Source organism: Terrapene carolina, unplaced genomic scaffold (assembly GCF_002925995.2).
Source record: "Terrapene carolina triunguis isolate 2854851 unplaced genomic scaffold, T_m_triunguis-2.0 Scaffold95, whole genome shotgun sequence".
Classification (NCBI taxonomy): Eukaryota; Metazoa; Chordata; order Testudines; family Emydidae; genus Terrapene; species Terrapene triunguis.
Window position 1 is genome coordinate 9034753 of NW_020664446.1, and position 23948 is coordinate 9058700.

General features: G+C 39.1%; 1 protein-coding gene across 1 annotated transcript in view; it reads left to right on the forward strand.

The window, feature by feature from the left end:
- Nucleotides 1–269: 269 nt before the first annotated feature.
- RBM20 (RNA binding motif protein 20) overlaps nucleotides 270–23948 on the forward strand; it is a 162328-nt gene continuing 138649 nt past the window's right edge. Inside the window, exon 1 of the mRNA XM_026651069.2 lies at nucleotides 270–383. Coding sequence (XP_026506854.1) covers nucleotides 346–383 — 38 coding nt within the window. The 5' untranslated portion in view covers nucleotides 270–345. The remainder of the gene's footprint in view (nucleotides 384–23948) is intronic.

Genomic DNA, 23948 nt, shown 5'->3' on the forward strand with positions numbered 1-23948 from the left:
TGTGCCAGGCCTCGTCATAAATGCTGCTCCCCCGGCGCCGGCCGCCCCCCCTAGGGCCGCCGCAGCCTCCTAGCCGGTCGGGGGGTGGCTCCCGCTCCGGGCTCCCGTGGGCCGGGCTGTCCAGCCCCCAGGCTTTGCTCCCTCCCTCCTCCCCCCCACGCCCCCGCCCCGGGCTGGCTCCGAGGCGCGCTCCGCGGTGCCCCATCGCTCCAGGGGGCTGGGGGAGGCTCTGGCTGAATGGTCCCCGCTGCCACCATGAACCAGGCCCCGGCCCCCAGCGGCTCTGAACAGCCCGACCGAGATGCCCGCAACGCGGCCCCCGGCCACCCGGCCTCCAGCAGAGGGATGCCGCCGCCGCCCCGTCTGCCCCAACTCCTCCAAAAGTAAGAGGCGCGCTAGCGACTCCCAGGCTTGGAGCCGGAGCGGGGTCAAACTTCGCCCTTGTTCCCGGGCAGCTCCTGCTCCCCTTCCCCGCTGTGCCGGCGGGGTCACGCCGGCAGTGCAGCGCCCGGGGGTCGGTGGGCAAAATCTCCCTCCCCCATGAATTGCTCTTTCTAGCCGGGTGGCTTTGGCAGGTCTGGAGCCTGCAAATCCTTAAGGCTCCGCTAGCTAAGGGATTTAAACGGCTCTCGCTGTTTTCCACTCTCCTAACTTAGGTACCAGCAGCAAGCAAATTTCACCCTCTTGGCCCTAGGCAGAGCCCCAGGACAAACTAGGGTAAATTCGGTTCCTCTGATTTACAGACAGTCAGCCCTACAAGGATCAGCACCGGTTTAACAGCCAGGTTGCGTTTCCTTTTAACCAGGGGCTCAACCGTGTTCAGAGTATGTATTGGGTCCGTTATAATCCATTTCACTTCATGGTAGATTGTGGTTGGACGCTTCTGAAAAGTTTTTGCTTTTGTGGCGGGGGCTCTTTGTTGTTGCGTTCAGCACAATTCAGAAACAAAGAAGTTGTTTTCGCCTGAGTTGGCTGCAAATGTGATAGTCATCAGGCCTACAATGAGTGGAGTCAGTATTGTGCCGGTACACACAAGACATACGGATGGTTAGGAAAACTTACCAGTCCCATGCATAAAAGACTCTCCCTCGCCCTTCTCAGTGTAATAATGGTAATAAAAAAACTTATGATATTTTACTTTTTTACTCTCACTCAAAAGGGGAAGAAATACCCTGACACATACAGTTGCTTAAGAGTGATAACTGTTGGGTTAAACCAGAGGGTTAAAGACTAACTAAATGCATTTTAATTAGTACATGAAATATGAATACTATATAAAAACTGATACTGTACTGATATAAGATAATTGCATGTTCTCTATCTAATTTTTGTTTGTTTGCTTTGGTCATAGCTTTATGTTAAAAAAAAATCTGGACTTGTATTTTGGCAGAAAAAATACACTAGTAAATATCGATTTGGGAGCTGTTAGATTAGTCCTCTCTTGTTTTAAGATTTGCTGTTTGCTTTGTTGATTAGAAAAGAGGTTGAGCGTTAAGCATTAGCATATGTTAAAAAATACATTTTGACATAATGGTCCAGGCCACAACAGGTATTAAGTTCTTGCGTTCAGTTGTCAAGTAAATCTCTGGTGTGATCAAACAAAGTCTGATGCATTGTAAAGTAATACTAGGTTACTAGTTAAACTTGGTATTTGTAGAACTTTATCAGTAAGTGAACATATTTCCTTTAAATATTACTATATGGCCAAGATTAAGTCTACAGAGCAAACACTCTCAACCTCCTTCCCCAACATATTCAACAGAACAACGTTTATTATAAACAGAACATATGGAACATTATTTTAGATTGAACATCTGTGTATTTAACTGAATTTTAAAATGTGTATGAAAGCAGACTCTCCAAGATGTCTCTTTACTTTGTGGTACTAAAAGTTGACAGTGTTTTCTTAAGCAGGCAGCATAATTTTATAAATGAAACTTTCCCATGTTTGGTATATGTGTTCAGGCCAATTATTCTTATAGAAACTGAACTTCAGTTTGAAATATTAGTGTGTATAATATACAGAAACATAGTAATTATATAATATTAGTATCATATAGCTCTGCTGGGTAACTGAAGAGCTACTATGTACATAAATTGTAATCCTGCTACAAGCCACTTAAATTTGTTCCTAAACCATCACAAAGTCTGTCTGAACTTTTAAATGACAGTCTCTAAAGATGGCCCTAATATCTTATTGTTTATCAAGATTTTATATGGCACATAACACAAAAGTTAGCTAGGTGAAGACGTCAAGGTGTTTCACGACCATCCTTTTGGTTTTTTTTAAAACATTCTTAATAATCATCACATTTTTGATAATCGTTTCTGACGGCAAATTCTGGGTAAAAATTGAAATGTGAGTCTCCCTTCAAGTCTATCTTTAAGAAGACAATTTAAAGAACGTGGTGTGCGTCAACTGTTCTGTATCATGGCAGCATGGCATAAAATGGCAAATGTCGAACATCTCTATCTAAGGCACTGCAACTTGATCGCGTTATTTTGTAACTGTGCTCCATAATTTAATCTGTGCTTCCATGTTTACATTATAGTTAGTGCACTCCCACATGAAGTATATTAAGTAGGAAAAAATGGCAAATTGTATTTTGTTGCATGAGGAATATTTGGAAATTAATTTTATAAACCGAATATTTGAGTCACATGTTGGTTATTTAAGATAACAAATATAATGGTACGTCTTAAAAATGCTGTATCAAATTAGCTTTTTAATGTAAATTAAATGAACTGTAAATTAGGACAGATATTATGATCCTCAAAACAAGATGCCTTAAAACAAGGAAATGGTCATTTGTTATTCTTTGCAGGAAAGAGAATTGCTGATTCATAACTAGAAAAGTTCACTGCTTATAGGAATTTTTCTTTTCCTCAGACGAGTTCTGCATTTCATGGTTGCCTTTTTAAAACATTTGCTTGACTTTTGTTTTTATTTTCCAATCTGCAGTAAAAAAAAATAGCTTTCTAGATTAGCTGCTAATTTTCTAGTTAGCCTAATGCAGACTATAATTTATTTTTATTACTGTTTTTTGTGGGCTGTTTCCATTTTGTTACTTGTATTTATTAGATCTATTTTTTAGAGTATGCTGTCTACACTCGGGTGTATAATTCTATGTTCTGAAAACATCATTGGTCTTGACTAATAAAGAGCCTGAAAAGTGATTTATAGAAAGCTTAAAATTGCAAACATAAGCATGATTTAGTTAGTTGCACTGGGAAATGACTTTTTATTCCATGGAAATAAAATTTGGCTTTGAGGTCAATGCCATCGGATTATGAGATCAGTGTTGTGGGGGGAATGTATCGTGAACTGATATTATTTTGAAGATTAATTTAAAAAATGCATATATTTGTATATAAAATAAACCAGATAGCTAAGGAAAGGAAACAAGGAAAATTCTAATATTAGTAGCAATTATTAATGATTATTATTTTATTGTATTCTGTTTCTACTGTGGTAGTGCCTAAGGACCATAAACAGAGATTAATTGCCAATTATGCTAGGGAGTGTACAAACAAATAAATATTAGAAACCTGTAAAATACCTAAAATAGCTATTCTATACATAATAATGTTAAGGAGCTGTTTGAACTTCTTTATTCTTTTTTGCTAGAAAAGTTCACTTTTACAAAACACGTTTTATCTTTTAGATGTTGCACCACACAGTGCAAAATCAATTTTTAGCCCGTGGTTCAGTGTTGTTCTGTATAACCTGCTCTTAGGTTGAGTGGGAATGCTTAAGAATCAAGAAGAAGCAAAAACTTGTACTGGTATATCTTTGGCTTCCAAGATGCATGGTTCACTGGTGTGTAATAGAACAACTAGCTAGAAATAACTTTGAGAAAAGACTGATTAGCGTTATTACCTTAAATATAAAGAGACTTCATGAAATGCAGGTTGAATTCTGTATTAAAAACCTTAGTTAAAAAAAGCTGTGATTAAATACACAGTTGAGGGCATTAATTGTAATTGAATGCATTGCAAATTTTAAATGATTAGTTGCACACTTGCAGTGTTAATAATTTGTCCTGGATATAATAATATCTAGCAAAAATGGCGCGGTTTTGTAGCCTCCGGTAGATACCGACATAGGCTCATTGCATCTGTTTTGCAACCTAAGACATCTAAAATAATGAGACAAAAACAAAGCAAATATTTCTTTCTAAGGGAAATTGTTACCTCACTGTCATGTTTTGAACGTTTTGGAAGGAAGATGAAATTTCCAACATTTGTGCCTAAGTACTCATCAGTTTTAGGGATACATATGTTGGTGTTGAAAATTTTCAGAATTCCTTCCTTTACTCCCTACATCTTAAATAAGGAATCTAGTTGGGAGAAAAACAAGCACTGAAGGAAAACATACTGTGGGATGAATGTGTATATTCAAAGACTTGGAAGATTCAAGAGCAGCTTCCTTGCCTTATATCCTCAAATAGCTCTTGTTCCCAAATTAGGAAAAGGATACATCTAATTAATCTGTTTTTAGCTGTTATTTTAAAAATTAAATGTTAGCATCAAGTTTTCATATTGCTTACTGGGTTTTTTTTGTTTGTTTTTTGTTTTTTTGCTGATAAGTGTAATGTTTTTCAACTATTGGACTCTTTGGACTCACATGAGAGATAAAATATTAGATATACGCCATTATATCTATTAGTCATGGCAAATAGCTTTTTACATATAGTGCATGCATAGCTGCTATTTAACAATGGTACTTTAGGAGAAAAACTGTTTTTATTGTCTTTGTTCTTATAGATCTAGGCTCTCCATATTTATATGCAGATTTCAATGACAGTTTAAAAAAAAGGAGTTAATCTGATTCTTTACATTTCTCTTTTCCCCTACCTAACAAAACCATCACAGTGTAGTTAATGCCAATTATAACAATGTGATCTTCTTTGCTTTTTCCCTCAGCCCCAAATGAAAAAAAATTACCGTAGCCTTCTTCACCAGGAAATCTTAACACAAAATTGGAAAGGAAATATAAAAACTAGATCAAGCAAAACTGGCATTGTGGTGTTAAGCAGAGCTTTACTAAACTACATCACCCTAGTCCTCCCATCTGCTGTTTGTATGTTGTCTTTTTATATTCTGCAGGACTATGAAGTGCCTAGTGCCTTTCTGGTACTATATAAACAATGAGTCCCTTCTCAGACAATGCCTAGTATTCAATTCAGGACTCCAAATGTGGATCACAAATTAAGTGCAAAATGAAAAAACTATTTAAAGCTTCACTTCAATTTGAAATCTGTTTTTTGTATTAAAAAAAAATGAGTTAAAAGTCGTTTCAGGCACTATCAGTGCCCTGGAGTCCACCTGTCAGTGCTTGTGGCTTAGTTATAACTTCCTATTGAAAATATTTTTCTCTCCCGTGTGACTGTGTGGATTACTGTACATGGGAAACAGTGAAATTGACTATACACGAGGTGCTGTCAAATGCACAGAGTAAGCAAACTGAAAAATAGAGATTTCTTTTTCTCTACTCTAGTCAATTTAAGTGTTACTGCCAATAGTAGATAAAATATTTTCAGGCATAAAGTGTGATTTTTTTTTAAGTTGATGGCATTATTTTAATAATATAACTGTCTGAAACCAGGACTACAGAATCTATTTTTAAATCCAGGAATTTTCCTGTGGGCTACATAATAAAACTGAACAGAGTTTTGTCCTGGGATGAGCTCAATAGGTTTTAGGACTTGAGGAGGGAGTATTGAGGTGGAGACAGAAGTGGGACACCAAGCAGAACTATGCTTTTTAATAAGCATGAAAAAATCCCCCTGTGCACAAATATCCCATTGAATCTAACTTTTATGATTAGTTACGGTCATTATCCAATTTTGGATGACCCTGCAAATATGAAACTTGTGTGGAAGATTTTAATGGAGAAAATGTGGCTGAGCTTCAGCTGGCCTGGATAGCAGGCAGTGCCCATGGTTACAGTGCCAGAGACTTCAGTGGAAAGTGAAATGAATCTGTGGTTCAGGAGCAGGATAAGGAAATAAGCAAAGTAATTGGTGGTTTATGGAACACAACACATGGGAGTGGATTCCTTCTTACTGTTACTAAATTGAGTGGATCTAGTTCTTTTTTATTGGAAATTCAATACTACTGTTCCCATCAGTGAGGAGGCTGGGAAATGTTTGCCTTCGTTAAGCAGTCAGCTCTCGCTACAGGCATTGTGAATGCAAATGCTCAAAGCAGTAGATATGTATAAGCTTGCATATTGACGCTACCGCTAAACGACTATACTGCATTCTTATCTTTGTTCTTTCCTGGATTAAGAGCCAATGTGTGTGGACAAATTCAGCCTTGATTCAGTATTGCAAAGAATCCTTTCTAAGGAACTGTCAAAACAATAATTAGAAGTAGTTACTTTAAAGAAAATTAACATTACACTTGGTATGTATACAGGACTACACAGATGTGTTTTGGGAGAGGAATAAATGGAGGCATTATTTGCAACAATCACTATACTGGACTGAAACATTTTATGCACTTTGCAAATATTACCTTGATTTTTTTTTTATCCTAACGAATTCTTTTCATCTGTTTTCCAGCTAGACATTTTGTTATGCTCTCCCGTCCCCCTGAGTATATAGCCCTTGCTTTCGTCCCCCTCATTCTTTGTAACATTTTGTACTTGATTTAAGGACACAGTTGATCTAGCCTCTGCCCCTGCTTTCTTTATATCACACTAATGACCTATCAATGGGAAACTGTCACTTTATGCTGTGGTGAAAAACTAGCAATCCTGCCCCCTTGTATTGTGGAAACTTTTAATATCTTGTTTGTTCTGGCATCAAGCACAGTCTATTTCACAAATTCCTCCTGCCTGTTATTAGAACAAATGCGAATTATACGCATTTGGCATCATACTGCGGGAAACAGCTTAATGCTTTTGTAGTGTATTATTCGATTAGGGGGTAGATGTAACTATAATCTACAGAGGCTATTATTTCATGGCAGACTTATTGCATAGAGAAGTTTAGACTATATGCAGACCATTAGATTAAAAGTGATTTTTATCTTTAAACACCTATTAAGCAGACCACATCCACTTATCTCTTATAGTCAAAAGATTTCAAAGGGGCCAACTTTGTCATTTAGTTTTCCTTCATAAGCATATTGTTAGGCCAACTAGGTTGACAATGACCATGGGCCTAATGTATAGTGATATTACAGGGACATATAAATTGCAGCATAACTAGCATTCTTTCTGAATTTGCCACAAAACGGTGCTCCAGAATCTAAGCTATAATTTACACAAATAAAAACTTCTCGCCCTTATGGGTGGTTGTGAGGATAGCCACTAAAATGTAAAAGCTTGCAGGGATGTCTGCCTGAGTCTGCAGACAGCTTGCATCTGTAGCTCTAGGAGGAGTGAAAGGTTGACTTTCATCAGTGTGGTGTTAACTCTGCAGCCTATTGATAATTGAAATGGTGATACGGGTAACTATTTCACTGCTGATCCTTTTTAATAGATATACCCAGATTACGTACTCCTTCCTCAGTTTAGGATGTCCTGCATATACTGGGAATGAGTGAAGTGGGATGTGAGAAGAGGAATTTTAACCCTCTTTCCCCCCAACTCTGATTGCATTCTAGATGCCCAAAACCCCAGCTGTTCCCTACCTAGTTGTCAAAACCTCCAGCTTCTCCCCAAGATACCTACATTGCAGCTTTTTGTTTTCAATACAAAAAATGTGCAGCATATTGAAACTTTGGTAGCAGTGTAAAATATCCTGAATATAACATCACCAAGGATTACTGGTTTTGATTCTACTGAACAGTGGGGAGGCATGTTGTGATGGGGTGTGGGATTCAGGGGCAGATCTACTTAATTCAAGACCAATATGTCTTCTAGGACATAGGGCCTTGATAATGAGTATGCATTTTCTCTTAACGTTTGTATCGTATTTTGGGGAATACTGAACTATTTACAAGTCTAAGTACAATGAGTAACTTGGCAGTTTAGTCTTCCTTTATTGAGGTAATAAATCGCCTCTTCTCCCCTCCCTCCCCCCCGCAGTGTGGGTTTTTGTATGTCTTACATGTAAGAGCACCAGTAACCTGAGAAAACAACAGAATCTATTTTCCACACTAAGAAGCATTATTTACAGGCAACTGTATCTACTTAAAGGTAGTGTTCTTTAGGGGAAAGTGCATTGAAGTCATTTTCTCATTCAGTAATACTTGTATGATTCGTTATACTGACTATTTGTAAATGGACTGTTCTTTGTTGTTGTTGTGAGACCATTACATTTTAAAAACATCACTTTTGTTTTTAAATCTGTGAGCGTGCATATCAAATAAATACAGTATATTTCTTTAATACTATGCAGGATACTGCATACTCTTTCTCCCTACTGCCCATTCTCCTTGGAAGTAAACTGAGTGCTGACAACTTATAGTATAGAGCAATTGTTTGAGAAATTCCCTCCATTATCCATAAATTAAACATGAGTAGCCTTATTCTCACAACTACGTACTCGGCCTACTCAACATGGATGACGATGTTGGAGGCCAATTCAGAAATATTTTCTAAAAATGCATTTTCCCAACATAAGTTTGTTGGTGTTAAAGATTACACATATCTCAGATTGGGGCTGAAGTCGTGAGAGGGTTTCTTTCGTCTCCTAAAACAGCAGAGAAATATTAGTAAAAGAGGCAGCATATTTCTCAGCTCTTGACTTCTCTTACCTACCTAAACTCTTCCATTAACACATCTGAAAATTCACACCATAGCTATCCATGTACTGTGAGCCATCCATTTGTGCTCTACTCTTTCGCCACCCAGGCACTTGGTTCATTCTTTCAAGGTCAGCCATGGTTTCCACCCTCCTGCCAGCCAGTAACTGAGCATCATGCTCTCTCCTCTGTTTACAACTTCATTTAAGGGCATTACGTTGCAGTTTACGTTACTGTCTTTTGGACAGGCCCACCCTGCTGCTGCTGCTGTCCATTGCTGGCTGTTCTTGAAATGTGTCATGAGGCTAAACATTTTAGGAAGCCATGTAGTTAACCTCTTCTATTAAGTTTGAACTGCCTACTTCATGTCAGTGATTTTTTCCCCTTGATGTTAATGATCATGTCCTGGCAAGGAGTTTTTTCAAATATTCACTACTGAACCATGGCTGCATGTTTTCCCCATGGCCCACTAAGATGGGTTTTAGTAGCCCTGTTGGCATAATGGACTACCCGGTGTAGAATCTCCTCCCAGATACCATGCCCCTTTAAAATAGGATGGTACATGGTTTAGATGTTTCTTTCTTTACATATTCCTGCCTTATGTGGACAGTCCAACTTTATTTCCTCTTTGGATATAGTATACCGACTATAGTATACAGACTATGAGCCTGATCTTGCAAAGCCTTATTCACACACATGAGGGTTACTTATGGGCTCCGATCCTCTCAGCAAACCTCACAAAGCACCCTGAATATTACCATTAAGCTTTCCCTCTGAAGGCACTGGAGCTGCGGTACAAAAACACTTAAATACAATAATAATTAATAACAAAGACTTGATAAATATACAATAGAGGCCAAAGAAAGAAAGAAACATCTAAACCATGTACCATCCTATTTTAAAGGGGCATGGTATCTGGGAGGAGATTCTACACCGGGTCCAACATTAATTAAAATAGAAATCTATACAATGTTGTCTTCGAAACAGGTGAGGGATGGGCTGAGACAGGTGTCCCATCTCAATAAACTGCCACACCCCAAGGTTCTCCACATTAAGGATGATAGCTATCTGACTGCAGACATAAAAATAAGCAACTACAGAATTTAAAACTTCTCACCTGATCCGTTGTCATGCTATTATACCTATAACTCAGCTATGCATTAGAAAGCAAATACTGTTGGTAACACTGCACAATTTTATCATAAATCTTGCATTTTTGTGGTGTTTTGCTTAAAACCTCAGCTCCTGAGAATGTCAGGTTTCTTTTTTGGGGGAAAAAAAAAGTAAGTTGTTGGTCCTCATGGTTGTAGTGCGAACAAAGTGCGAACCCTACAGATTAAAAAACCAGAAGGCAAATAAAAACGCAACCTTTATTTTTGAAAACCTCATGATTTTAAGCATATCTCATGGTTTTTTGCAGTCTAATTCATGACTTTTGAATACTTGGAGTTAGCAGAAGGTAAAGCTGTGGCAGTTTGAATTGATGAGGTTTCAAAAACTGGAGTGGAATGTTGATCATTTAATGAAGATTGCACGGTGTTGCTGTGTGAGATCATTAAAAAAAAATCTTCTCCAATTCATTCTGCATGAAGGAAGTGTCCCTCTGAATGACACATGTCAGGACCATACAATTCCCTCTACGCCTCTCAAGCACCATGGTAGGGGCTACATGGGCAGACTGCATGGGGTCTCCGCTCAGACGCCATATAGGCCAGCGTGGAGTTGACTGGGGACAGTCCAGGAGGGAGGACATAAGGTCCCTGCTTACACAGATCCAGTGATCCAAAAGCCCCATTTGGGGGGAGAGGAAGGGTGACAGCTATTATAGGATGGAATAGCTGGGAACGGGCCACACTGACTACGGAAATTTATTTATTAACTGAAAACAAGAACAACCTTTTAATGATTTGAGAACCATCCAGCTGTGCACTCAATTAGCCTCTGAAACCAAACACTCCTGTTACTGTTTCTCTTCTCCTCCTCCTGTTCCTTTTGATTACTCGCTACACCCACTTGTTGCATCTTGTGTTAAAATAGATTGTAAGATCTTTGGGGCAGATACTGTCTGTTACTGTGTATGTGTGCAGCGCCTAATCCCATGGGGCTCTGACCCTAACTGGGGGCTCTGGCTACTACTGCAATGCAAAACCTACCTGTGGGGTTGGAGGCTGAGTTGCAAAATTCACATTGTCATGTGATGACAGTAGAGAACAAAGAGACAGCTGCTTTCTTCAAAAACCAAAGAAGGAACTCCATTATAATAAGGAAAAACAATTTTCTCCTTTAAAGCTAATGTATCCTCTTCTTTGTTGTACAGCTTTTGACTGGCTCCCTGCTACAGATGTAAAGAAACCTTGTACCTGTCCTCATGTATGAACAGTTGTTTACTAGGGCTTTTAACAGGTAGGGCTAAGACTTCACCCATATTGCTTATTGACTTAATAGTAGTCAGTGTAAGAGATTCCCCCCCCCCATGTGTTTTAATTTAACACCTCTCTTATTTGTAGAGTTGAAAACAAAAGTTTTTGCTTTACCATTTCTTCAAGTTAAAGCACTATTAATTCAGAGTTGGTAACAATGTCCCAAGGCTGAGTATTTGATTGGCAAGTTTTAGCTTTGAGTAAATTTTCACAGCTGATCTACAAATCCCTGATGGACCATTAGATGCTTGACAGTAATGCTGGCAGGCACGACTATAATAATTGTAGTTTAAAGTTTGTTATATTTAGCGTTCTCAGCGTTAGTTGGAAGTCTGATGTGGCTGACCACTGTTAGAGATATCTCATTACAAATATACCACTACATTATCTGCATATCTTTTGCCAGTCAATTTTAAATTGGAAGTTGCTGTCCATACCAAACTGTTGAATGGCAATGTTGACCCATATTGACTCGCAGTGGGCAAGGTATGGGATGTCAGAGGATCCAATTAGTGACAAATGGACCCCAGTTCTCAAGTTTCCATAGAGAATTGCAGCACATCACCTCCCACGTCCCACCTTCTCCCCGACAATACACACACACGATGGCTGAGAGAGTTATTTAGTCAGGGAAAAGTTTCTTAAAGTTAAATGTGATGAAGATCCACATCTGGTCCAGTTAGACTGAGAAACACACGACTTCCTGACGTTATTTTAAATGGCAAATACTGAGGTAAACTTATTTATCTGCAGCAAAGTTGGCAAGTATACGGGTGACCACTAAACTCTAAGAGGAGGACTGGCATCCTAGCACAGGTGCCAATAGGCAGATCAACAGGCACTTCCAGCAAGACTTCAGTTACTTTTATTGTTTGTGATTTGTATTACCGTAGCACCTTGGAGCCCTAGTCATGGACCAGGATCTTCTTGTGCCAGGCGCTGTACAAACATAGAACAAAAGCAATGGTAGATTTGCAAATGCAAGTGGAAGGCTGGTAAATGAAACAAGCCTTTTAGTATGATAGACATTGAAAACCACTGCTCAGATGGACATCAGTACACCAACGCAGCTGGAAACAGACAAGTTACTACTAGTATAGGAGTGGCTATGACGTTGCCTGTATCAAGCTTCTGAGAACACCCCAGGTAAATTAGGGGCCTGCTTCAGGGTCTAGTGAAGTCAGTGGAAAGACTCCCTTTGACTATATTGGCCTTTGGATCATGAGCTACTGGTTCCAGAAGCCTGGGCAGACTCAGAATGAGCTGAGTGCTCAGGCAGTGAATAAAAAGTGCTGTGCTTTCTCTCCTGACAAATCTTGAGTGAACGTTATACTTGCCATTTGATGTAATCTGGTGCACTTCCTTGTGGGAGTGAGCGGTGATTGCTCAGTAGTATAGGGGAAGGGGTAGGAAGGTGATCGCTGCCATAGGTAAGGAATATTTCCTCCCTTCCCTCTTTGGGTTTGGACAAAGAGAAATTAAATGTAATGCAAAATGATTTTTGACTGACTATATCCAAATTTAGAACATAAGAACAGCCATACTGGGTTAGACCAAGGGTCCATCTAGCCCAGTATCCTGTCTTCTGAATCCCTTCAGCCTTTTCTATGGAAGCTAAATCAGTAAATCCTTTTCTGTATTTCATTATACATGAAGACAATTTTAAAGGCAATATCTAAACTATCTATCAACGGGGCAGGAAGAAGGAAAAATGGTCTCTGGTATTAACTCAGGCAACTTTGAAATTTTTGATTTGGAAAAAAATTGTCCAGTGATGAATTCACATTAAAATGTATATATTAAGAGAACCTGAAATTGTGTCCCTAATGGTCCTGCTGCAACGTAAATAAAAAGCCTGTGTGATGCAGTCAGCCATGATAAAATGCGCATTGAAAGTGTTCTCTTGATAGAGGGACAGAAAAAGTCAGTTTAAAATGTTTCCTTGCTAGGAAGCATCTTTGGTTGATAGACATCCATTATAAACGAAATAGGATCAGTCATCATCATCACCAGTCCTTGCTTTCAAGTGGCTTTGCATTCCATTTGTGGCAGTGAGCTCTCCAGTAGAACTTCCCGCTCTTGTGGCAGAAACGTGATGCTAAGGGTGTCTGAGCCAGTTATGATATCAGACACTTAAACTAGATAAATCTTTAAGAGAAACAGTTTTAAAGGAAACAAAACTAATTGCTTTCGTATGAACTACGTCGACACATGAAACCATGCCGATGGCAGAAAGAAAGAAGACATCCCCAAGCTCATACATTTTTTATGGGAAAATGATTTGCAAAACAATAGAAACTTTGTAGTGTTGTACAGAAATGAGGTAGGACTCTAGCAAATATATCAGCCAAAAAACAGTATTAGAATAAGAAAATGATGTGAAGAAGATGGATGTGAGCAAATATAGCTGTCAAAATCTGGAAGAAGTATAAAGCGACAAGAGCTCTCCATTTCTTCCCTGAGGGTTGAAGGAGTGGGAAGCAAGTGAATACGGACCAGCTTGCAAACCCCTTCGTGAGCAGTTACTCACTGAGATAGTGAGACTCCTCATGGAGTGACGGGATTACTCACTGAGTAAGTGCTCACCAGCTTGAGTAAGGGGTTTACAATCTGGCACTAAATGGCAACAGTGGGTCCAAGTGGTCCCATTGACTTGGATGCCAGAACTTGCTTGAGGATAGAGTTTATAGGATCTGGCTTCATACGAGTCCCTGCTTAAGAAAAGAATTGTATTAGGAAAAATGAATCTTAAATAATGTATTTTGATGATTATCTTGCCCTAAATTACCAATGGGGGAAGGCTATCAGAGAGGGCAATGGATGAAGTAATGAGTCCATCAGCTTTTTATGGCTATGGGAAACCCTAGGTATCATACAGAAATTAAATCAAGCCAGTGTTTTCTTTTGGGTTTTTTCCTCATGTCCACAGGTGCCATCTTTTTTTTGCTGGTCGGTGCTCCTCTCTGCCCTGCCCCTCTGTTCGAGCAGCAGGTGAGGCCTCAGGAGGAAGAAGCTGAGTAGGGGCGAGGCCTCAGGGCGGAGCATGGGTGGAGCAGGGGGCAGGGCCTCGGTCTGGGTGCCGGGGCTCACAAAAAATTAATTCAACCCTGCGGGTGCTGCGCACCCCCTATTTTTTTTTTTTTTTTTTTTTGGTGTGTGCTTGAGCCCCAGAACACCCACGGAGTTGGCGCCTATGCTCACATCATTAAGTGTTTCCTGGCTTAAGGGTTTTCTTTTCCTCCTATGTTTAGAATTAGACTAAGGGCAGGTCTACACTTACTTCCTGGTCCAGCCGTAAGCAATCGATCTTCTGGAATCGATTTATCGCGTCTTGTCTAGACGCGATAAATCGATCCCGGATCGATCCCGGAAGTGCTCGCCGTCGATGCCGGTACTCCAGCTCGGCGAGAGGAGTACGCGGCATCGATGGGGGAGCCTGCCTGCCGCGTCTGGACCTGCGGTAAGTTCGAACTAAGGTACTTCGATAACGTAGCTGAATTTGCGTACCTTAGTTCGAAGTGGGGGGTTAGTGTGGACCAGGCCTAAAACTATTTTTTCCCCCAGATAAAAATGGAGGGAATTGGTTGTATCTTTATGGGAGGCTAATCAAAATCTCACAATTTAAATAATGAGTGAGACAGTCTGCATAAGTAAAATGCACCCATATCCTATTCAGTCAGGCATAGGTAATTTGGAAGGGAATGCAACATGCTCACAGCATTCGCAACATGACAGTTTCATGCATCATTGGATGTGAATGCAATACCAATGTTTGTTCCTGTAACCTCCCAGTCTATTGATGGGGAAATGTTCTTTTCCTCAAAATAGGTGAAGAGGTCAGTTTTTTTTTTTACTTGGTTTTGTTAGAAATTGATATATGGTTCAGTGAAAAACTGAAAAAAAAGATTTGCCCTTGTCCCATGCAATGTTAACCTTTCAGCAGCCTATAGTATCTGAAAGTTCTCTGACTGGTTTGTGTGCCTTTGAGCTTGAGTGGCCCAAGGAAGTAAACCAGCACTTTTTCCTGCTTCAAAGGGTGTACGGATTTAACTGGGACTACAGCAGTTTATTAATAGAACCTGCTGCATTTCCTTCATACAAAAATACGAAGAGCGCTTTGCTGAGAAAAATTTTTGCTGCGCCTCTCTGTCTTTATGGCTCGCTCATCACCCAGCTAAAATTAAAAAGTGAAGTCAGGCTGTTCTTGCACTCTATTTTTAAATTGTTTTAGCATATGAATGTGAGTGTGAAATCTTTCTTTAGGCCTCCGTTAACTCAATTACCCACTTATTCAAAACATTCTCGTCTCAAATTACTGGATTATAACTGCGTTAACATGTTCTGTGTACATGCTGGAAAGTATGGCTCTCAAGGTAACATGCTTTTCTTTAGCTACCTGTATTTATTTTATTTGTTTGTTTGCTCAGTTTGTAGTTATATAATCACTAACCAGTGATGATAAGAGACATCACAGAAGGCCAGCCAGTGTCTTTAAAATCTGCCTTGATCTTCAAGAATCCTAGTGAATAGAAATAAAAAAGATTATCTATACAATTCCTCCTCTCCTAGGAAGCATTACAGCTAAGGCTGGATGAAAACCCCTCTCTCCCCACCCCCAATTCTTTTTCAAGTGACAAATTTTCATTTAAAATTATTCATGGGAAATTTTCAGATGGGAACAAAATTTTCATTTCATTTAATTAGAATTGAAATTTTTATTTTGATTTGGATTAAAATGTTTGTTCCATTTTTGGTTTACAGAAACTGGAAAAAAAAACATTTTAAATTTTTGGATCTTTGTTTTTCACCTTTGTATCTTTTTCTTTTTGCCACTCAATTGAATAGAATGAAACATTTCTAGGCTTTATATTTTTTTCACCTTTTTCTTTTATTTCACTCTAATTTTTCAACTTTAGAAAAGTTGCAAGTGACAAAAGGGAAAATGAAACACTATAACTTTCCCACCCTGTAACTTTACATTTTGTTCTTAACCTTTTGAAAAGTTAGAGAGCAGCAAATTTAGGGTTATTTTTCCTTTTGTCACTCTTCAGAGCTTTTCCATCTTTAGAAAAGTTACAAAATTAGAGAGTAGAAAAGAGAAAAAAGAAAAAAAAAAAGTGTGTGTGGGGGAAATAAGGGGAAAAACCCAACAAGCTTCCCTCCCCATCCTGTCCCTGGACTTTTTGCAGTCAATGGCGAAAAGGAGGAAAACAAATATTCAAAATTTTGAATTATTTTGAAAAATAAAATGAAAATCACAAACCATAACTAAATGAAAATATATTTTGTTTAGAAACATTCATTAAAAAAAACTGAAAGAAAAATGCCAAACAACATTTTCCTCTAATATATATATAAATTAGCAAGAAATTTTTTCCTTTGAGACATTTTGTCATGTTGAGAGACCTGCTATTTCTTGAAACATAGGGATTTCTGATCCCTGAGATATTGTAATCCCATGAGGAGTCTCTAGTGGTCACCATCAAAATGAATAGGAAAGCATTGTGTTCACAAAGAGAGAAATCATTGCTCCCAGATTCTTGATGTGTGTTATTTTAGTTTCAGACAATCACATTAATGAGGGAATACAGGGCCTGATCCAACTCCCACTGAACTCAATGGGAATCTTTCTAGTGACTTAATGGAAGTTGGATCAGTCTCATAGTGAATGGACTTTCCTCCTTCAAATCTCTTCTTTGCTATGATGCCTATAAGACATTAGCCAGTTAATGATGGGTTAAAGATCAACCATGGAAATAAATGGCACTTATATCATATATTTAGCATTATCAGGGGAAAAATTGCATCTCTATATAAAGATTGTATATATTTCCTCTGCACAGGCTTCCTTAGCTTGTAAGATCTTTGGAGTGTGGACCATGTTATGTGTTTGTGTAGCAGTGTGGAATCTTGATCCTGATTAGGGTCTCTGGACACTACCGTAATATAAATGGTAAACTTAAAAGGAAACTCTTGAGGGCATTTATTATTTCTTTGATTCTGTTCCATTGTTTCTTTTGGGGTGTGGAAGCAGACCCTGGGTGATGAGCATGGTATAAAATTTAGATGGCCACGCATTCTTAAGACTTCCCCAATTTCTTTCCTTTTGAAGTTGAGAGCTGGCTGAGGTTTCAAGAATCTTAGCAAAGAGTCTTAGACCATGGCTCATCCTCAGGACAAAACTACTACATTGAGCAAATTATTTTATCAGAGGAGCTTTCAAAAGTCAGGGATTTGAGAGGTTTCATCTTGAACTTATGCATCAGAGAAGAAGCCACCACCTTCCTTGGTGGTTTTCCATGTTCACTCAGTCAAGTTCCTTTGTCTCCAACAGGAAACAGAAGTGCCTCTCTTGATCAAGGTTTGGTCTAGGGGTGACTGAGGCATAATGTCTTTGGTTCCATGTCCTCTCTCACCTCTCTTTCCCCTGCCACCCCAAATTGGAGTCAAGGCTTCAGGCTTTGCATCAGTGCCCTGCTAGGATTCCTTTGTTGATTATTCTTGTTCAAGTGGTGGTCAGGCCTCCCTCAGTTGTTTTGTTGTAGAGTTAGGTAGTGATACTGACGTTGGAGGAGGAGGAAAGTTTAGAAAGGCATTTCCTGTAGTGTCCAAAGCCTCCTGGAATGGTGTAGAGTGGGAATGTGTAGCAGGGTCAAATGCCCCCTATGTGCCCCTGCCCCCTTGTGGCCTAGGAACATGTTACAGACAGCCTGCCCTAGTGTTCCCTCTTGGAGTGTTCAAATAAAACTTCACCCAGGCTTTTTCTTGGTAAAAAATACACCTTCTTGGGAACCGGGTGAAAATAAACTGCAAATAAAACTAAAGATCCCAAACAAAGTCCATTCCTAAGTCCACACAACACAAGGTTTCTCTTCTTCCTCCTAGGCAGTCCTACCTGAGGCCTTTGCAGTCTCTTCACTACTTGGACAGGGTCTCTCTAAGGCCTCCCTGCCTGGGGCAACTACTTTGGTCTCAGGGTCTCCCCTGAAGGACCCTGTTCTCACTCTGTGCAGACTCTGCCACAATTTCTTGAACTGCCCCTTGTTGCTCTTTGTAGGGAATTACCTGATCAACCCCAGGTGTGCCTCATTCTGTAATCAAGTTTGGCTAGTGTCAACCCTTTAGTGGCAAGCCACCCTGTTACAGAATGTTTAGGCCTACCTTTGGGCCTAATAAAATAGTAAACCCGTTCTGAGAGTGCCATCTTTTGGGCTGGTAATGCAAGTGGTCCTTTGCCCCTGTCTAAGGTCTGCATGCTATCCATCTGCACGGCATCTTTCTGCTTATCTCTGTCTCTCCTGCCCACCAGAAATACCTGAGATTCCATGTACTTGGGTGTTAGCTGATAACACATTTCTGTTGCTGGATAGAGTATCATGTTGCTCTTCATGGTGATAAACAGTAGTATGGCCAGATAGCTAGACAGTGATGCCAAGTAACACAAACCTGGAGCCACAATATTTCTGACATCTCCTTCCATGCCAACCTTTATGCTTGAAATAGCCTGCCTACTAATATGTGTCCCATCCCCTGTTCCTTCTTCGGAAAACCATCTGTTCTGTTAAATGTTCTAGCTGTAATGACCACTATCCTCCCTGTTCCTTCTGTACTGTGCTAATTTCTGTTGTCATCTCTTCTGCCTTTAGATTGTAAACTTGTTCACATAGAGCTATGCTTGGCATATTTTGCCTTTAAAAAAAAATATATATACACTTTTCAGCTCCTCTTCCATAAATGGAAAGTTTCACTTTCAGACTTAAATCTGGACAATGTGGTTACTTGGGCAACGGGTTAATATCAGCCATTTTTTACACTGATCAATTTTTCAGGTGTTGGCAATGGCCCAACATTCATGATGTTGTCAGGGAATCTGTATTTATTCAAAGACTCTATAATTCTTAGATTGCTGTTTATTCAGGAAGTGTTTCTTGACTGTGAATGGAATCTATTTTCCTTTACAATATACAGAGTTACAGCTGATGGCACCAAACTGTCTGCATTTTTAAGTTTCTATAAGTATTGTTAAAATGTTGACTGTGTTAATTTTTGTGAATTAAAATACCCACAGTGCTTATTCAGAGGCCCCAGTAAGGAAACAAAGTTTCAGGAATTCATGAAAATGCTTAAGCATTCATTAAAGTCTTCAAGAAAAGCAGAAACGTGGGTGGCTTGCTGAATTGGGGCCTGGTCTAGGTGCTTGCACTGTGCTCAACACCATGGTATCTGAGCACCTTACAAGTGTTAAAGGTACTCTCAGGCATGCATGTTTTGCGTGTGTGTGGACACTGTAAAACGAATGCAGAACCAAACACACGAGTCTACACAAGAATCCTTATTTTCACATTGGAAAATAAACCCTTTTACAGATTAACCATTTATTTGTATTTCTTTCCTTAGTTTTACTACAATCTTCATATTTAGCCACAAATTTAGTAGCCCCTGAAAAGAACAGGAAATATCTTGATAGATGATCAAAGCACTTCCCTCTTATAGAGCTAATTTTGCAAGGAGTAGTGAATGCAGTTCTGAAGTGTCGAGTGCCCTCAGCTCACAATGATTTCACTGAGAGTCAAGGGTACTCAGTGCCTTTCAGAATTGAACCTCTGGTGCATAGCAATTGTGAGATGAAGTTTTCAAATAAACATACAGAAGAATGTGGGTTTTCTGAGTTCTCCATCTTACTGTAATCGTGAAAAAGTGGTCCATTGTGATCACAGCTGTTGTACATACTATCTCTGCCTTTCTAAAACAAGATTGTGCCCAGCTCCAATGCAGGTGTGGAAGGGGGAAGATTTGCACAAGGAACAATGGAACACAAGTGTTCTGTGGGCTCACGGAGCTCAAGGACTGGCCATTTATGGCCAGAACTAACGAGACCGTATGCTGCATGCTTTCCAAGGAGGGTGGGATAGCAGAGCAGCAGTGCTTTCCACAATTCTAGGAAGCCTTGAGCCTGAGTGAGGCACAGTGCCTTTTGGAGCATCCCATTGGTCAGTGGGCTTCAGCATCATCACCAGGGCAGGGTGGTAGCTATGTACCAGGTTCTCATCCATGGAGTTTCCCTGTTACTATCCATGACTAATTTTGTTTAATATAGAGACACCTCCATATTCTCACTAGCAGGTGTTTTGAAGCCATAAATTGTCTTTAAAACTATAACAGGATTCAAAAAGGAACTAGATAAGTTCATGGAGGATAGGTCCATCAATGGCTGTTAGCCAGGGTGGGCAGGGAATGGGTGACAGGGATTTGCCAGAAGCTAGGAATGGATGACGGGGGTGGATCACTTGATGATTCCCTGTTCTGTTCATTCCCTCTGAAGCACCTGGTATTGGCCACTATCGGAAGACAGGATACTGGGCTAGATGGACCTTTGGTCTGACCCAGTATGGCCATTCTTATGTATTCTAAACCATCATATGAAACTCAGGCAACTTTTCTTTTGCTAATGCAAGGTTAATACTCCTCTGTTAAGGATAAATAGATTAGCATAGCAATTGCCATTTCAAATTAATCTGCTGACACGGACATTGCTTATAACCAATAAGCTCTGTGAATCTTTCTAGCTCACTCAGAAATTGGAAAGAAAATTGTATGGGCTGGAGCGATTATGGTAGAGAGGTTAATGGGCATTTATAAAGAGTAAATTAAATGAGTTTCTTTAGATAGCTGAACTGTTTAGCAGTCACCACCATCGGTTTTAAAAATCTTACTGGCTTTAGCATGTATGCAGCAGACACTTTAAATGCTGTACTGTGCCTCTCAATGGAATATTGAATTAAGTGAGCAGGGGATTAGAAACTGTAGCTGGTATTTAACAGCTTGAAAATTTTACCCATTTATTTGGATGGTATGTTTTTTACATGAACAGATTTACTAGCCAATTTAAACATTTTGTTTTAAATCTAAGACTATTAAAAATTCTAATTACGTTTTCTTCATATAGTGGCATTGAAAGTATTATTTCATTAGTTATTATTATGAGCCATTAGTGTTTTACATACCAATCACTCTGAATTAAAGCTGTATATGTGGCATATTTAATTTGCTATGGTTGTATCTTGGAATTTTAGCATTATACAGTCAGTATGGTACTTAACATTGACCGTGGGTCTGAGAACCCTCTCACTTGATAACAGACTTTATGGTGCAATGCTGAGGCAAATCAAGGTTAAGCTTTTATTCTACAGCTGCCTTCAGTGACAGATGGGAAGAGGCAGCAGGGGTTAGGGGTTAGGACACAGAACTAACACTCCACAAGTCAGGAAACATTGATTCTATTTTTGGCTCTGCTAATGACTTGCTATGTGACCTCTGGCAAGTCACTTTATCACCTCTTTGTCTCTATTTCCCTAACTGTAAAATGGGGCTAATGCTGCTTACCTACTTCCGTAAAGCACTTAGAGAGCTACAGATCAAAATCTGCTATAAAAATGCTAATAATAATAATAATAATTAATAAGTAATTAACAATTTTCCTCTGGTTTAGCAGAATTTCACATCACAGCATGTTACTTTTCATACTTGCAAATGGTGCTTTGCCACATTTTATTTAATCAGCGAGAGCATAACAGAATATTTTTATACTGCACAATATGTTTATTATTATTATTATTATTTTTTAAAAGTGCTTATGCGCTCTTCCCTTGAAGGGAATGGTATCTCGCCTTCCCATTCATTTGCACTGGAGTTTTCTTTTTAAGAAATACTTGCTGTGTGCTCCTTGTGGCTAGTTTAATTTAAACATCTTAGTTGTGGAATTTTTGTTTCTTAAGAGTGGCATGAGACCACATGGAACTCATTACAGGACTGGGATCTTAGATTTCACTTCAAAGACCAATTGTAAAATTTAATTTGTTTTAATTTAAAGGTAGACAAAAAAAGAAACAACCCGTAAAACAATAAAAGTTGCATATTTTCCCGAAGCTGTAAAACTAAACCAGCATGTAGCATCTGCTCCCAATGAAGTCAGTGGGAAAGTTATTAACTTGAATGGTTCAAGCCTTTAGAGACTTGAAGTTTGAATTAACACAGGGCAGATGCCCCTTCCCACTGATTCTGAAGTGCAGATTATCCCCTTGCGAAATTTTAAAAATGTGTCAAATGATCAAATTACACGCAGTTTAAACAGCTCTGACTTTATTTTAGGAAACAACCTATTTTTTCTTTTAGCAAAAATGATGGTATTGGGATTTATAAGAACAATATAAAGGGGTTTCTTCCATGAACTGGTATAACAGCCAAAGAACTAGCAGCAATTCAGTGAAATATAGCAATAATTAAATGAAGTATTCAGAACCATAAAATAAAAAAGAATATCCCATTATATTAAGCAAAGGAAGATGTATACCCGGATTACTTTATTTATTCAAATCAAACTATTTATTTATATATATTTATAAATTTATTTATTTAACTCAAATTACTTTAGAAAAGATGTTTTACAGTTATTAATATTAATAACTCTTCCAAGACGTGAAAACTCCTTTGTTCTCTCCAAAATGATCAAACCCTTGTCCTTCCAAAGTAATCCCCACTGATTTAAACAGAAGTTTGTGTTAGGCTGGAAAATTGAATGAAAAGCAGAATTATTTGGTGTAATATATATTATTATATATTGATTGTTAGTTATTCAGTCTGATGCAAAGCCCGAGGTTTAAGGTGCCATTAGAATCAACCCTTCTATTCTTTGGCTGCAATCCTAAAAAATAATGTTCTATCCCAAATTATGTGCTATGCTTTGGCTCTCCTGTCAGTTTAGGGTTAGGATTATAGCAAGTATTCGGAACAGTTGGATGAGTGTGCAGATGTGTAATTTTTTAGCAATGAGTATGTGAAACATACCAGGCGGTCAGCTACAGATAACCTTGTAGCACAATCCAAATTATCTTAAATTCACTGATTTTCATTCATTGCATTTAAAATAAATTAGTGATCCACTTTTGGGACAAGTCCTATGAAAAGCATTTTTAAGATTATCAGATCTTAAAACAGGGCATCACAGAACACATGGTTTTATTTATTTTAATGTTAAAATTAGGTCACAAACTCCCCCCCCCCCCAACCATTTTAATTGCACTTAGTATAAAGAGGAAAATCTGTTCAGATTTTTCACTTTCCTTTAACATTTTTCTAAATTTGTGCACTTACATGGTTCCTGTTCTTTTGATCTTAAACTCTACCCCACTGTGCTTAAGGCTAAACAAGTCTTCAATGATTGTCCCTTCGTTGAACCAAACCAACTGAGGAATCGATGGGAGTCTTTCCACTGACTTAGGCTTTGTCTACGCTACTGCGGTAAATTGACCTAAATTACACTACTCCAGCTATGTGAATAACGTTGCTGGAGTTGACGTAGCGTAGGTCCACTCACTGCGGTGTCTACACCGTGCTGCGTTGACGAGAGATGCTCTCCCGTCGAGTTACCTTACTCGTTCCAGTGGAGTACTGGAGTCGACCGGAGAGTGCTTTGCTAAATCAGAACCAAATAAGACACTTGACTATCCAGACTGGAAAGCAGACAATTCCATCGATGAAAATTACTTCACCAGTGAACACTCTTGGCTGCTGTGTTGTACACTAGTGCATTCTTCAGCTGTATCTTCACCGACAAATGGGATGTTCAGTCCGCTCCCGGGTGACAATGGAAACTGTAACATACGCAGGCCTGTGTTTTCACCACCATATGGTCTTAGTCATTAATTTAGATGATAAACTCTTTGGAGCAGGGACCATGTCTTTCTGTGTTTGCTGTGAAGAGCCTATCATGCTTGTGGATGCCATAAAATATTAAATACAAGTCACTACCAACCCAGGGAAACTTTAGAT